Source organism: Triturus cristatus, chromosome 6 (genome assembly GCF_964204655.1).
Source record: "Triturus cristatus chromosome 6, aTriCri1.1, whole genome shotgun sequence".
In the NCBI taxonomy this organism is placed as follows: Eukaryota; Metazoa; Chordata; class Amphibia; order Caudata; family Salamandridae; genus Triturus; species Triturus cristatus.
The window spans coordinates 1,470,747,483-1,470,764,180 of NC_140589.1; the positions used below are offsets into that span (position 1 = coordinate 1,470,747,483).

The 16,698-nt window shown below is 48.7% G+C and overlaps 1 protein-coding gene across 4 annotated transcripts in view; it reads right to left on the reverse strand.

Annotated features, from left to right (window-relative positions):
• Positions 1-1,912: 1,912 nt before the first annotated feature.
• EHBP1 (EH domain binding protein 1) overlaps positions 1,913-16,698 on the reverse strand; it is a 2,118,711-nt gene continuing 2,103,925 nt past the window's right edge. For all 4 annotated transcript variants that reach the window (XM_085612564.1, XM_085612565.1, XM_085612563.1 and 1 more), the window contains one exon: positions 1,913-2,987. In XM_085612564.1, coding sequence (XP_085468690.1) covers positions 2,897-2,987 — 91 coding nt within the window. In that variant the 3' untranslated portion in view covers positions 1,913-2,896. The remainder of the gene's footprint in view (positions 2,988-16,698) is intronic.

Consider the following 16,698-nt stretch of genomic DNA (forward strand, 5'->3'; position numbering starts at 1 on the left):
TTCCGTATGTCTTGTCAAACCTACTCAATAGTGCCAGTATATTACAAGACAACATTTTAAAATGTTTTTAATTTCCTTACAAAGCGCTTTGCAATTAAAATCTGACTTCTAATGCTATACACGGTTGCATAATACACATTTGGAATACTAGCAAATTATCCGCAACAAAAACACGTCCCAGGCTAGCAACCAGGACCAATGACTCTCAAATTATTTAAATCTAAAGAGTACTCAAATCAATTAATAAAGCTTTAAATATAAAATATATATAACGAGTAACATGTCGTATGCTCCAAGCTTGCATCCTTGGATTCAGGTGACATTTATGAACTACTAACCCTTCGGCCTCATGGCTTACAAATGTAACCAGAACCCCTCAATTGCTGGCAATACAGTCCTGTATACAGTTACACATCAAGTCTGTTCTCTGTGTGTGTGTGTGTGTGTGTGTGTGTGTGTGCGCACACACACACACACCCCCGGGCCATGGCAATGAAAATAATGAAATTATTTAGAAGAACTGTCCTATTAAATTCACATTCGCAGAATGATTTCTACATTACTAGTCTCAAATTCACCTTCATGAGTACAGTACAGCAAAAGTGACCAGAAAAAAAAAACTTTTTTTTTTTTTTTTTTTTTTTACAGTTTCACAGATTGCATGTACCTATTAATTTATACAAAGGAAACGACTCTGTTAACTCTCAACAAGTACAATAAATAGCATATTAGACGATCTGCATATATAATAGACATTGGAAACATAATGGGTAACTGTGATATGGTCCAATATTGGCACCGAGAGATTCTGATGACATCATAACCACAAGCCTGAATGCTAAGTGGGTTGTAAATGGCAACAGTACCTGGAAATGGCAACAAAGGACTATATGACCCACACGTTACCAGTATTGCATTTATGTATACTTAATTGAGGCTACTTAGCTTGAGAAGGCTTTTTATTCACACAGGGAAATATGTATTGAAAACAGTCATTAAGATGCTGGACTATACTCACTAGTTGTTTGCAGGACAATGAAGAGAAAAATCATGTTGTAGTTAAAAAGGTAGAATTAAAAAGAAAATCTTGACAAAGTTACAAACGCATTCCGTGTGTAGACAGGTGAGATTGTTAAAGCTGTTCTCTATAAGGTTCGGCTAACAAAAATCATTGATTAAAATTACATTGTTTCAAGTTGTGTTTTCCTTTCCACAACAGTTTGTTGCTAAAAGAATGGACAATTGTCAGATCCAAAAATCTGGAGCTGCAGTGGTTTTCCACATAATTATGGCTTTACCAAACCTTCCATATAACATGCCCTAAAAAGGAAACACGAAAAGTAGCTCATGTGCATCAAAAAACTGTTCATAGAGAAAGTGCTACATAATGGATCATACTTTATATAACTGTCCTTCTGAGTTTGTTCCTACATTACAGTATAAGCCTCGATGGCCCAGACAATAGTAAGGCTTTGTGCAGGGATTTTGGAGTTGTCATTATAATGATGAAATCCATATTTCACCATTACCTGGGAATTTCTTTACATGTTTTACGGGTCTCTGGGGAATATCCAAGCACGCAACACACACAGATATATACACATGCAACACACACACACACAATGATATTAAGTTGTACAATTGGCGTGGGAATATATATATATATATATATATATATATATATATATATATATATATATATATATACACACACACACATGCTATGCGGCTCCTATCTTAATATATATATAAGTTGATATAGAATGTGTATACCACTTCTGCATACATGCTTTGGAAACAAATTAGTTAAACTGCAGGCTCTCGTCTTTGTGTTCTTCTTTCAATACAATACATAGAATTACAAGCGCAATGTAAAAAGTGGTAGCACTTTCTAGAAAAAACAGAAGCGTCATTTTTGGTAAGAAAGTTTCCGGTTTTATTGAAAATGTATATATACGTGTTTATATATATATATATATATGACTCAATACTGTAATAAATAAACATAACCGTTCGCGCAAAACATGACAAGCTTTGTATGCATGAGGCCAAAGTGGGAGGGGGTATGCACAGGGCTGTAAGACTTTCGTTCAGGGTATACAGAAATAAATAGTAACAGCGTTCTGGAGCAAATGTCCGCCCGAGAGAGTGGGAAGGGACCGGAAAGAATAAATAGGGAGCCCACAAACATGGCGCCGGCTGGCGCTGTTTCTGTAAACACAGAATGCAAGATGGGGTGTTAAACAGCACACACCGTAAATAACAACCCTCCGAAGCGGGCAGTTCAGACGACCTTTATACCATAATCACAAGAAAATGAGTAAAAACATCCGCGGCTATGAACACCTGCAAAAAAGCACTTTAAACAGTCCGATTGTACATAATTCATCTGAATAAGCAGTAAACGAGGCCGGATGGGGTAACTTGTCATTTACAATGATTACTTTAGAATTTTTTTCCACCACTTTGATTCCCACCCTTTTTAAGCTCGTGTTAATAATACAAGGACCAATATAAAGAAATCGACTCGTGTGCGGTTAAAAGTAACAAAACCTGATAGGTAAACAAAACAAAATGTCGGACATAGTCCCAGGTCACCGAGGGCAAAACACACCTTTTTGCCAGTGACCATTTATGTGCAAACCTGTTCTGCTTATTCTAAAGAAGAGGAACAAGCAGAAACAACAAAAACACACAGGGGACAAAAACAATCTCAGTAAAACTAGAGTCGAGAGTAAATCTGTAAGCAGTATAAAATGAAAGTAAAATTAAGGTAAGATAAAAGTGTCCGAACACAAGTAAAATGGCGCCGACACTCCAGGGCACGTGGTACGGTCTCGCCATGTGGCATGGCAGCTCCGGCGGGGGTGACCACCGACAGCCCCAGCAGGCTCAGTCACTGCAGGCTGCACTTCTCCTCCTTCTTTGCCATCTTGCCCTTGTTTTGCTCAAGGGTCCTTTCCAGGTGTTCATCTTCCTCCTCCGCTCTGTGTGTACAGAAAACAACATTACTGCCACCTGCGGGTGCACTCGTGCAAACTGTCATTTTACAATACGCTCAGATCACATAGCGCTTTAAAACGGAGCACTTTTCAGAGCCGGGCAAGGGCTCACTTAATTGCACATTACTTCCAAGGGCACAGTACATAGAGCTGGGCGCTGGTTTAAAAGGGCTCGTGACAGCTAGGCACTGGTTGGCAGCGCACAGAGCTGGGCACACAGCAGTGAGTTGACCAATGATTGAAGGGCACTGCGGAGAGCGGCCAGTGCATCGAGGACACTGTAGAAGATGGCCATTGGCTGAAGCACCACAGGGCTAACTAAGGGCTGGGTATTAGTCGAGGAGCTGAGCTGGGCACTGCTTGAAGCAGAGCTGGCCTTGAGCCAAACCAACTTCATACAGTGCACAATGCTAGGCACTGGTTCAAGGGGCTGACCAGGGCACAGGTCTGAACATTGGTTAAAGTGGGGCAGGGCTGAGAGGGGCACAGGGGCTAGAAACTGGTTGGTGGAGAGCAGGATACAGGTGGACACTACTGGGCACTGTTGAAGGGCATGTGCCTGAGTTCTGGCACAGGTTAAAGTGGCATGGACTCAGCAGGCCCCTGGTTGAAGAGCCAGCACTGAAAGCAGAATGAGAGTGAAGCAACCAACTTGGGTAGAGTGGCGGTCACTGGTTGAAGGGTATATGGCTGAGAGCTGAGCACTGGTTGGAGGAGCAGAGAGCTGGACTCTGGTTGGAGAAGAGAGCAGGTTGCAGGAGCAGGGAGCTGAACTCTGGTTGGAGCAGCAGGGAGCTGGACTCTGGTTGGAGCAGCAGGGAGCTGGGCTCTGGTTGGAGGAACAGAGAGCTGGTTGGATTAACAGAGAGCAGGCTGCAGGAGCAGGGAGCTGGGCTCTGGTTGGAGCAGCAGGGAGCTGGGCTCTGGTTGGAGGAACATAAAGCAGGTTGGAGGAACAGAGCAGGTTGCAGGAGCTGGGCTCTGGTTGGAGGAGCAGAGAGCTGGGCTCTGGTTGGAGGAGCAGAGAGCAGGTTGGAGGAACAGAGAGAAGGCTGCAGGAGCTGGGCTCTGGTTGGAGCAGCAGAGAGCTGGACTCTAGTTGGAGGAACAGAGAGCAGGTTGGAGGAACAGAGAGCAGGAGCAGGCAGCTGGGGTCTGGATAGAGGAGCAGAGAGCTGGACTCTGGTTGGAGGAGCAGAGAGCTGGGCACTGGCTGGAGGAATAGAGCGCTGGGCACTGGCTGGAGGAATAGAGCGCTGGGCACTGGCTGGAGGAATAGAGCGCTGGGCACTGGTTGCAGTAGCAGAGATCTGGGCACTGGTTGGAGGAGAGGAGCAGAGATCTGGGCACTGGTTGGAGAAGCAAAGAACTGGACTCTGGTGGAGGAGCAGAGAGCTGGGCACTGGTTGGAGGAGCAGAGATCTGGTTGGAGGAGCAGAGAGCTGGGCACTGGTTAACTCGGTACAGGGCTGACAGGTGGACTCTGGTTTAAAGAGCACGTGGGTAAGAGTTGGACACTGGTCAGGCACGGCAATGGCTGAGAATGCAAACAAAAAAAAGCTCAGAGCGGTAAGCGGCTTGAGACCTTGGCGGTGTTTGCTGCGGCAGTGTGGTGGAAGCAGGGTATACTGCTTTGAAATGTACACCTGCTGAAGAGGACACAGAGTGCCCTAGGTCTGGCTGGAGCTATGAACGGGACACTGACTGAAAAGTGCATTGCTGAGAGCCGTGCTGCTGTGAGGACGCTGTGGCCAGAGCTGGCACCGTTTGTAGGGGCGCAAACGGTCAGAGGTGCACGGTGCTAAAGAACAAGTTACTTACCTTCGGTAACGATGTATCTGTAAGAAACATTAGTTAGTTAGATTCCTCACCTTAGAATATCCCCAGGCGTCAGACTGGATCCGGAAGATTTTTGTAGCGATACCCCTTGCGCGTCGGTAGGCGTTGTCTGCGGCTCTGCGTCCGTCGTTGGCGTCGTGCGCCAGACTGTCGTCGTCCGAGTACTTAGACGCCGCCCTCGCGCGCGGACGTCAGTTCTTGTACATAGCTTTCCGCGCCAGGAACGCAGAGCCATGCAAGAGACCGACACTGGTGCCAAAAAATCTAGGGCCCTGAAAGGGACAGCCTTAACCCTAGATGTCAGTTCGCAGAACGGGGAGGATGGGTGGGTCGGTGAGGAATTTAACTAACTAATGTTTCTTACAGATACATCGTTACCGAAGGTAAGTAACTTCTTCATCTGAAAGAAACACGTTTGTTAGATTCCTCACCTTAGAATAGATACCCAAGCAATACCAACCCCGGTGGTGGGTCTGCGAACCAAGATCACACCAGAAAGTCCTGGAGGACAGAACGGCCAAAGAAGCCATCCCTCCGGACTTGGCTGTCTAGGCAATAATGCCTGGCAAACGTGTGCAGCGAAGCCCACGTCGCCGCCTGACAGATGTCCTGCAAAGGGACTCCCCGTCCCAAGGCAGTAGTAGCCGCCGTGGCCCGAGTAGAATGGGCTCGCAGCCCAACAGGAGGGTCCTTTTTTGCCAAGGAATAACAGATTTTTATACACAAAACGACGAACCGGGAGATGGTCCATTTGTGCACAGCTTTTCCCTTCTTTGCACCCACGTAGCCAACGAAAAGCTGGTCGTCCACTCGGAACTGTTTGGTGCGGTCCAAATAAAAGGAGAGCGCACGTTTTGGGTCCAGACGGTGGAGCCGCTTGTCAAGACCACGAGATTCTTCTTTCTGATGTCTTGCACAGGAACAGAGATGCTGATTCCCAACTCCCCTTCAAGGATATTTCTGCGGGCCAGTTAAATTTCTAGACCCTCAAATCTACCCCCGGGGGGGAAAGGGGAGTGGATAAAATAATAAACAAGAAGAGACTGGTCCTGAAACGGTCTTCTCTCTTACGTCTGCTTCTTGGTTCTATCCGCAGACTGTGTGTCAACTGAGAGAATCTAAAAATCAAGCATCAAGTTATACATTTATCCTACATGTACTGTGTCCCAATTTTTATTCTGCTCCTATGATCTTAACCTACCCTTCGTTTCTGGCACTGTGCCTCTCCTCTATATTTCTTTTCTTTCTCTTTGAAAATAACACTCTGGAATTCACCTGTCAACAAGATATCACTGAATGTAAGTATTTCCTTTTTTACCCTTACGCTCTCCTATTCTCTTAATTAGCATATCTACTTACTTGAGTGTGTGTACTTATTTTCTGTAGATACTCTTCATAAATTGTTACTGAATTTCCTTGCTAGTTGGAGTCTAAGACCTTTCTAGCTACACCGTATTTCCCTCTCAGAAATGTTTTAACGTTCTTCCCTTTTCTTGCAGGAATTTTGACGTATTTCTTATCTTTCTGTACGTTCTATCCAAGTCTATATTATTTACAATATTCACATATGTCTTGACATCTTCTATCAATTCTATAGATCACTTAGCTTATAACTTCTTTTCTGCCCAGGATATTCTTCGACGAGTTTCTTACACCAGCCTAGGTTTATCACTTGGGAAGAGGCGCCAACTGTCGCTTCAGCAAACTTCTCCTTGTCGGCAATATACTCGGTATGAACTCTAATTGTTTTCTTTCCTAACTACTTCCGACGGAGGTAGCGGACGAAAACCGGACGAAAGCCCGACGAGATATTCTCTACACTAATTCTGTGGAGAGATAGATTAACCCTGCGTACTTCGTGAATTCTCTGGTGAAGTGCGCGTTTGTTCCAGCGCGCGCGCGCCTCAAACTGCCTCTGAGCACCTGTGGGGAAGAAATAAACTAGACCGCCGCGATGATTAGAAGGCGGCGGCCATCTTTAGACTCCTTTTCCGATTCAACCTGGTCCAGCCATTGCCTCTGGCCCATACTCTTTCTCCTGGTCCATGACCTCCGCCCAACACTGTGCCCGCTACTGTTAAGCCATCCTTTGGAGTCCTGACAGTACCCCCCAACAAAGGAGGTCCTCTCAATCGTGGCTTTGTAGGAAATCTTTGATGAAAGGATTTAACTAATCTTGGAGCATGGATATCTGACTCCAATTCCCAAGATCGCTCCTCTGGCCCATAGCCCTTCCAGTCAACTAAATAGTACAGTTTGTCTTTTACCTCCTTTGAATCTAAAATCTCCTTGACTTCAAATTCTACTCCAGATTCTAATGGAATGGGTTTCGGAGGCAAGTTCTTTCGCAGTTCCAGTGCGCAGTTCCAGTGGAGCCTTTTTCAACAAGGACACATGAAAAAATGGATGAACCTTCAATTTGGTGGGCAGTTTTAACAGATAGGTAACGTGAGACATCTTTTCTTCTATCCGATAAGGTCCTATAAATCTAGGTTGAAATTTTCTGTTACCTTTTAACCGAAGGTTCTTTGTACTTAACCAAACACAATCGCCTGCCTCTAAGGGAGGGCTCTCACGTCTCTTTTTATCTGCATAGGTCTTATATTTTTTCTTAGCCTGTTCTAAATTTTGTATGACCGTCTGGTGGACTTGTTTTAAATGTGATACTAGGTCTTCTACAGCTGGAACTTGAATATCAGTCTGCCTTATAGTGAAATCTGGATGTCGGCCATAATTCAGGTAAAATGGGGAATAGCCTGTAGAGACATTCCTGGCATTGTTGTGTGCAAACTCAGCAGCCCATAAATAATCTGCCCACTCTCCTTCTTGTTTCAACAGGAACAATCTTAGGTACTGCTCTAGTTCTTGATTCACCCTTTCTGTTTGCCCATCTGTCTCTGGGTGATAACTGGTTGAATACCTAGCTTCGATTCCCAACCCTTTCAGAAAAGCCTTCAAAAAATGAGATACGAATTGTGCACCCCTATCTGAAATAACAACCCTCGGGATGCCATGAATTTTCACAATCTGTGTACTGAAATGTCTAGCAAGTTGTTTAGCTGTGGGAACCCCTTTTAGAGCCGTGAAATGTGTCATCTTAGTAAATGCGTCCACCACCACTAGGATGGTGTTGAAACCTTGACTAAGAGGCAAATCTACAATGAGATCTAATGTAACTGTGTGCCATGGAAAAGGTGGTGTAGGCAAGGGTTGTAAAAACCCCTTAGGGGCTTGCCGTTCAGATTTTCCCTGAGCGCAGATTTCACAGGTCTTTACGTACTTTTCCACATCCCTGGTCATCTGAGGCCACCAATAAAGTCTATTAACTAATTCTTCAGTCTTCGCTTCTCCTTTATGCCCCGCTAAAGGAGCATCGTGGCACTCGTACAGCGCTTGGTTTTGTAACTCTTTGGTAGGCAAATACAAGGCTCCTTTAAAATACGGCAACTGATGTTGGATCTCTCTTCCAGCGCCCTCTTCAACCCATCCTTGCATTTCTTCTGGACTCATGATTTCGGTTATTTGTTCCTTCAGGTCAATCGAAGTGATGGCGCCAATGATTCTGGTACTTGGAATTATAGTTTGATTTTCTGTGTTACTCTTTTGGTTATTGGTTCCTAGTCTGGATAAGGCATCAGCCTTCCCGTTCTGAGCCCCAGGTCGGTAGGTGATTACAAAGTCATAATCGGCAAAGTACAATGACCATCGAAGTTGTCTTGGAGTTAGTGTCTTAGCTGATTTCAGAAATTTTAAATTTCGGTGATCCGTAAAAACTGTCACTAGATGCCTAGCTCCCATGAGGTAGTGTCGCCACTCCTTAAAGGCGTCTTTAATGGCCAATAACTCCTTCTCCGTTATAGTGTAATTCACTTCTGCTGACATCAATTTTCTTGATCTGTTAGCAACCGGATGCAACTGGCCCGTTTCCTTGTGTCGTTGGGATAGCACTCCCCCGACTGCTAAATCGGAAGCATCTGTTTCAACATAGAATGGTTCCGAGGGATCAGCATGTAAAAGTATTGGTGCTGTGGTGAAGTCTTTCTTCAGGGATTTAAAGGCCTCTTCAGTTTCTTCTGTCCAATCAAAGTGAACTCCCTTCCGGAGTAGTTTTGTAAGAGGAAGTATCTGTTTTCTCGGAGCTTCTGTAGAACTCCTCTCACTTCCCCTCGATGCTTACTCTTGTCGGATGAGTAAATCAGAATATCATCAATGTACACAATTGCACACTGATCAATGTATTCATGGAGGATGTCATTTATAAAATGTTGAAAGGCAGCCGGAGCGTTGCAGAGCCCATACGGCATGACTTGGTATTCAAATAATCCAAATCTCGTTCTAAATGCCGTCTTCCACTCATCTCCTTCACACATACGGACCAGATGGTAAGCTCCTCTAAGGTCGAGTTTGGTATATATCTATGCTCCTTTTACCTGATCCAATAGGACGGAAATGAGTGGAAGCGGGTACCGATTTTTCTTGGTGATCCTGTTTATCGCGCGATAATCAATACAAGTTCTCAAATCACCTTCCTTCTTTGGCACGAAAAATAAAGGCGAAGACACAGGAGATTGCGATGGCCTGATGAAACCATTTGCCAGATATTTATCTAAGTATTCTTTTAAATGACAATGTTCTTTTTCTGTTAAAGCATAAACTCGACTGCAAGGTAGATTAGAGCCTGGTTCCAGGTCTATCTTACAATCATACACCCGATGAGGTGGCAATTGCTCTGCTTCCGTTTCGTGGAACACATCCTCAAAATCTCGATACTCTGGTGGAATTTCTTGGGAATTAATCACGCAAACAGACGCTGCAGTCATACATAAGGAATGAGCTGGATTACTCCCATTGGTTTTTTCTTTTGTCTCAAAACAATTCTTCTTGCAGTATTCCGAGTCCATTACTATTGTCCTGGAGCTCCAATTGATTGTTGGGTTGTGCTCTGTAAGCCAGGGTAGGCCTAAGATAAGTTGAAACTGGGGTGCGTCAATTAAATTGAACTGAATCACTTCTTGGTGTCCGTCGCTGGAAATTAGCTGCACTTGCTCTGTATGGCTCACTATGGGTCCGGAGGAGAGATTCGTTCCGTCCACAGCCCGGACGGGTTCGCTCCTAGATTTTAATATTGCTCGTAACCCTACCTTGGCTGCAAATTTTAAGTCACAGAAGTTTCCGGTGGCTCCGGAATCTATCATTACCGAAACCTCAGTCAACGTTACTTGCCGGAACTTAATCACCATAGATAAGATCAAGTGTGGGGCAGATGATTGCAGGGTATTCGCTACTTGATGTTCTGTCGGAGTTGATTTTTCATTAGCATCCACCGGTCCAACTCCCGCTACAGGTGGTGCTGCAAGTTTTCCTTCGGCTTGAAGGGAGTCTTTGGTTTCTTCGGACACCCCCTAACGAAGTGTCCACTGGAGCCGCAGTACATACATAAATTGCCTGTTCTTCTCTTTTCCTTTTCTTCTTTGGTCAACAGACCCCTTATTGTTCCTATTTGCATTGGTTCCGAAACCATTTGTCCGTCCGCAATCTTGACACCTTCTGACCGAGCCCTGTCAAACCGTGGGGTCATTGTTTTAAAGTCTCTTCTCTTTTCTCCCTTTCTCTCTCCTTGACGGAAGTCTATTTCTAAAACCAGGTCTACCAGCTCTGAAATTTCGGTGGGTCGATTCGGAATTTGCGCCAACACATCTTTGATTTCGTCCTTCAAACCTCTGTAAAAGACTGCAGCTCTTTTACTCTCCGGCCAGTCAGTCTCCACAACCAGCTTATTAAACTGTGCTAAGTATGCCACTAGATCTCGGTTTCCTTGCCTTAAGTCTAGTAATTCATTATCAACCACTTGAGAGATTCTTCGTCTGTCAAAGATCCGAAGAAATTCTTGTTTGAATGTTTCGTAATTATGCAGCAGGGGATCATCTCGGGAAACCAAGGGCATAGACCAGGACGCCGCATCTCCACTTAAGTACGATAGCACGAAGGCCACTCTTGACTGCGCATCTGGGAAAATTGAAGGGCGACACATGAAGTGTAGTGAACACTGTGTGATGAATATCTGTGCCTTTTGTGGGTCTCCACTAAATCGCTCTGGGGGGGCTAATGGTATAACCGGGGACAGAGAATGAATTACTTGTGTTGCTATCCTACTTGGGCCTTCAATAGGAGGGTCTAAAGTTTCTCGTCCTGTACTAAATGGTTGTCTCAATTTCTGAGCTAGTTCCGCTGTTTCCTTTCTTGAATTAACCACCTCCTGTCTTAGACTCTGATTGTCCTCTCTTACTGCCACCAACTCCTTCTGTATTGTTTCTAGCACTACTCCTAAGGTTTGTAAATTTATTCCTTCAGCCATCTCTGCTCAGGTGCAAGTTTAAAAACGTGGGCACTTCACTCTGTCAAGACCACGAGATTCTTCTTTCTGATGTCTTGCACAGGAACAGAGATGCTGATTCCCAACTCCCCTTCAAGGATATTTCTGCGGGCCAGTTAAATTTCTAGACCCTCAAATCTACCCCCGGGGGGGAAAGGGGAGTGGATAAAATAATAAACAAGAAGAGACTGGTCCTTAAACGGTCTTCTCTCTTACGTCTGCTTCTTGGTTCTATCCGCAGACTGCGTGTCAACTGAGAGAATCTAAAAATCAAGCATCAAGTTATACATTTATCCTACATGTACTGTGTCCCAATTTTTATTCTGCTCCTATGATCTTAACCTACCCTTCGTTTCTGGCACTGTGCCTCTCCTCTATATTTCTTTTCTTTCTCTTTGAAAATAACACTCTGGAATTCACCTGTCAACAAGATATCACTGAATGTAAGTATTTCCTTTTTTACCCTTACGCTCTCCTATTCTCTTAATTAGCATATCTACTTACTTGAGTGTGTGTACTTATTTTCTGTAGATACTCTTCATAAATTGTTACTGAATTTCCTTGCTAGTTGGAGTCTAAGACCTTTCTAGCTACACCGTATTTCCCTCTCAGAAATGTTTTAACGTTCTTCCCTTTTCTTGCAGGAATTTTGACGTATTTCTTATCTTTCTGTACGTTCTATCCAAGTCTATATTATTTACAATATTCACATACGTCTGCCCAGGATATTCTTCGACGAGTTTCTTACACCAGCCTAGGTTTATCACTTGGGAAGAGGCGCCAACTGTCGCTTCAGCAAACTTCTCCTTGTCGGCAATATACTCGGTATGAACTCTAATTGTTTTCTTTCCTAACTACTTCCGACGGAGGTAGCGGACGAAAACCGGACGAAAGCCCGACGAGATATTCTCTACACTAATTCTGTGGAGAGATAGATTAACCCTGCGTACTTCGTGAATTCTCTGGTGAAGTGCGCGTTTGTTCCAGCGCGCGCGCGCCTCAAACTGCCTCTGAGCACCTGTGGGGAAGAAATAAACTAGACCGCCGCGATGATTAGAAGGCGGCGGCCATCTTTAGACTCCTTTTCCGATTCAACCTGGTCCAGCCATTGCCTCTGGCCCGTACTCTTTCTCCTTGTCCATGACCTCCGCCCAACACTGTGCCCGCTACTGTTAAGCCATCCCTTGGAGTCCTGACACCGCTCTTCCTCTTTGGAAGGATGCGGAGGCGGAAAGAAGGTGGGCAAGGTGACACATTGCCCAAGATGAAAGGGGGTCACCACTTTCGGTAGAAAGGAAGGACGAGGCCGAAGGACAACCTTGTCCGGATGAACAGATAGAAAAGGAGGCTTGGATGATAGAGCCTGGAGCTCACTCCCCTGTCTAGCTGAGGTGATGGCTACCAGGAAAGCAGTCTTAAGAGTTAGAAGACGAAGAGGACAATTGTGAAGAGGCTCAAAGGGAGCGCACATCAGAAATGTGAGGACAAGATTCAAGTCCCACTGAAGCATTACGAAAGGGACAGGAGGGAACGTGTGAGTAATGCCTTTAAGAAAGCGTGACACTACAGGGGACTTGAAAAGAGAGGGCTGATCAGGAAGCCGTAAGATGGCAGAGATGGCAGCAAGATAACCTTTCAAGGTGCCCAGGGCAGAGCCCTGCCGGGCCAATGAAAGAAGAAAGAGGAGAACCTCAGAAAGAGGGGCGGAAAGGGGATCCACAGCCTTTGCTGTGCACCATGCCACAAATTTGTTCCACCGGCAGGCGTATACCGTCTTTGTGGAGGGACGCCTGGCTGCCAGAATGACATCACAGACTTCAGGAGGCAAGTCAAATGGCATCAACTGCCGCCGCTCAATCTCCACGCATGGAGGTGGAGGCTGGACAGGTTCGGGTGGAGGACCGTCCCCTGCTGCTGCGACAGAAGATCCTCCCGAAGGGGCAGACGTATCGGAGGATCGGTCAACATACTGAGTAGCTCGGGATACCAGTACCTTCGTGCCCAATCCGGAGCCACCAAGATGACTTGGGCCCGGTCGCGCCTGATCTTCTTCAGCACTCTGGGCAGAAGTGGTATAGGCGGAAAGGCGTACAACAGACCGCAACTCCACTCGCGACGAAAAGCGGCGCCGAGCGAGTGCTGCCTTGGAAATTCCAACGCGCAGAACTGCTGACATTGCGCGTTCTCGTCGGTGGTGAATAGATCTAACCAAGGCTCTCCCCACTGCTGAAAGAGACCTTGCGCCACCTCGGAGTTCAGACGCCATTCGTGATCCATCATGCACCGGCGGCTGAGTTCGTCTGCTCTGGAGTTCAGAGAGCCCGCCAGATGTTGAACCACCAGGATGATGCCCTGGTGTTCCAGCCATGTCCAGAGGCGCAGAGCCTCCTGACAAAGGGTCCACGACCCCACCCCGCCCTGTTTGTTGCAATACCACATGGCGGTGGTGTTGTCCGTGAACACCTGCACGACACTTCCCCGGACAGAGGGAAGGAAGGCTTTCAGTGCAAGTCGGATCGCTCTCAGCTCCAACAAGTTGATGTGGAGGCGAGACTCCGCCGGAGACCAGAGGCCTCTGATCTCCGCCTCTCCCATATGGCCACCCCATCCCAGGAGGTACGCATCCGTCACTACGACATGCTCCGGTAGGGGTAGGGAGAGGCTCTTGCCCATGACCTAATCGCGGTCCGTGAGCCACCACTGCAACTGCTGTGCAGTGCCCTCCGAGATCAAGACATGGTCGGACAGGTTGTCGTGATGCTGGGCCCACTGAAACTTCAGGTCCCACTGCAGAGCCCGCATGCGCCGCCTGGCGTGATGCACTAGTAGGATGCAGGAGGCCATCAGCCCCAGAAGCCGCAACACTAGCCTGACCGAAACCCAGGATAGAGGCCGAAAGATGGGAATCAGGGCCTGTATATCCCGGACCCGCTGTTCCGGTGGATGAACCCGGAACTGCGCCGAATCGAGAACCGCTCCGATGAAGAGGAGCTTCTGAGAGGGGCTCAGGTGTGACTTCGGCACATTGATGAAAAACCCCAGCAAATGCAGGAGGTCCGCCGTAGTCTGGAGGTGGGAGACGACTGCCTGGGGCGAGCCCGCCTTCAACAACCAGTCGTCGAGATAGGGGAAGACTGGAACCCCTGATCTGCGCAGATGAGCTGCGACCACCGCCATCACTTTCGTGAACACCCGAGGGGCACTGGTAAGGCCGAAGGGGAGCACGGTGAACTGAAAGTGCTCCTGACCCACCGTGAATCGCAGGTAACGCCGGTGGGCCGGCAGGACGGGGATGTGGAAATATGCGTCCTGCAAGTCCAACGCTACCATCCAGTCTCCAGGGTCTAGGGCAGCCAGAACCTGAGCCAAAGTCAACATTTTGAACCGTTCCTTCCGGAGGAAGGCATTGACGTTCCGGAGGTCCAAGATAGGGCGTAGGCCCCCTTTGCCCTTCTTGGGAACCAGAAAGTAGTGGGAATAACAACCACGACCTACTTCTGGGCTCGGAACGCGCTCGACGGCCTCTTTGGCCAAGAGGGCCGAAACTTCCTCTTGCAGAAGATTCAAATGATCCTCCGAGATACGGTGGTGCTGCGGTGGCATGGCTGGAGGGGTCGTCTCGAAGGGGAGGGAGTAGCCCCTTCGGACGATTTGCAGCACCCACCTGTCCGAAGTAATGGTACGCCAGTGGAGCAGGTGATGGCGAACCCGGCCTCCCACTGGCGAGGAATGGGCCTGAAAGCTCGGACTAGGAAGGCTTTGAGGCGGATGCTGCCGGGGTGGATGTGGACTGACCGCGTCGTCCTCCAGTACCGCCTCGGCGGAAACCACGTCCGCGACTGCGTGCAGGCTGGTTCTGCGGCCGGTGGCTAGGCGGAGGTGAGGAGGTGCCCCTTCCTTGGCCACGAAAGGAGCGAAAAGCGGAAGTTTGTGGCCGCGGGGCCGAGAGGCCCAAGGACGTGGCCGTAGCCCGGGAGTCCTTGAAGCGAGCCAGCGCACTGTCCGCTTTCTCACCAAAAACGCGAGCGCCATCAAAAGGCATGTCCATGAGTGTGCTCTGGACATCCCCTGAAAAGGACGTGGACCGCAGCCAGGCGTGACGTCGAAGCGCCACCGTGGTAGAAATCGCCCTACCCAGCGAGTCCGTAGTGTCAAGTCCACATCGGATTGCATGGCGCACTGCATCTCTCCCATCGGCCAGAGCCGAGGAAAGCCGCGCCCGGGCCTCCTCCGGGCACAGTGGCAGCACGTCCTCAACCGTATCCCACAGAGAGTGGGAATAACGGTCCAAGAGACAGGAGGTGTTCAAAGACCGCAGGCCCAAACTGAGCGAGGAGAACAGCTTCTTACCGAACTGTTCCAGTCTCTTGGAATCCCGGTCCGGAGGAGCGGACGGGAAGGAGGATTGGAAGGTAGAGGCCTGGATAACCAGACTCTCGGGGGTGGGGTGTTGGGACAAAAAACTGGGGTCGCCCGGAGCAGGGCGGTGGCGCCTGGCAACGTTCCTATCCACAGGAGGGACTGTGGAGGGCTTGGACCAGGTGCCCTGCAGAACGTCAGTGAGGGCCTCATTGAATTGCAGCAGAGGCTCAGTGGAGCATGCAGCAGACTGAAGCACCTCAGTGAGGATGTTAGTCCTCACAGCCACGGCAGGCAGCTCAAGCCCAAGGGCCGCGGCCGCCTTGCGAAGCACCACAGAAAAAGCTGCACCCTCCTCCGAAGCCACAGTCGAAGGAGAGATGAATCCAGTGTCCGGTGAGGTATCCAATCCACTGGCCTCCCCCAGTTCATCTGCCCAGTCCTGAGAAAGTTGCCCCTGAAGGGCCATAGGGTCCTCAGACCCCTCCCAGTCGCCCCCGTCATCCGATTCCTGGTAAACAGAAGGAATGATCGGAGCCGGTCGATAGACAATATGTGTCTCTAGCGGCGTTGGGCGGCGCCGCATCGGCGTCTGGACCGGACAGGGGCTGAAAAGGGGATCGACGTCAACCGGAGTCGGCGTCGGGGGTGGTACCGGTGTCGGCGCCTGCGGCGTGACGAGGTCGACCGGCGTCGACGGGGGCCCAGGCTCGGGCCCCTTGGGGACCTGCGGCGTCGGGGCCGGAGCCCCCGGCACGCGAGGTCGCCCAGTCGAGTCTGCGGGGCCCGAAGGCGCGCCAGCGGGCGTCGACGGCGGGGCCAGGCTCCTCATGGCCGAGAGGAAGGCACTGACCTCCGCCGGCGTCGCGTCAGTCCCAGGGACCGGTGGGTATGGGGACTTGCGCGGCTCCTGCGGAGCCGCGGGGGTGGAACCACCCGGACCCTCGGCCGAGTCGCGCGACCGGTGAGGGGAGTCCGAAGAACGGTGTCGCCTCTTGGACTTCTTGGAGTGCTTCGACTTACCCGAAGACTTCGAGCCAGACGAGCGACGATGTCGAGTGCGGCTCCGCGACCGATCCTTGGACCTCCTCCTGGACCGGGATCGAGAGGGGCGCGGAGCCGAGT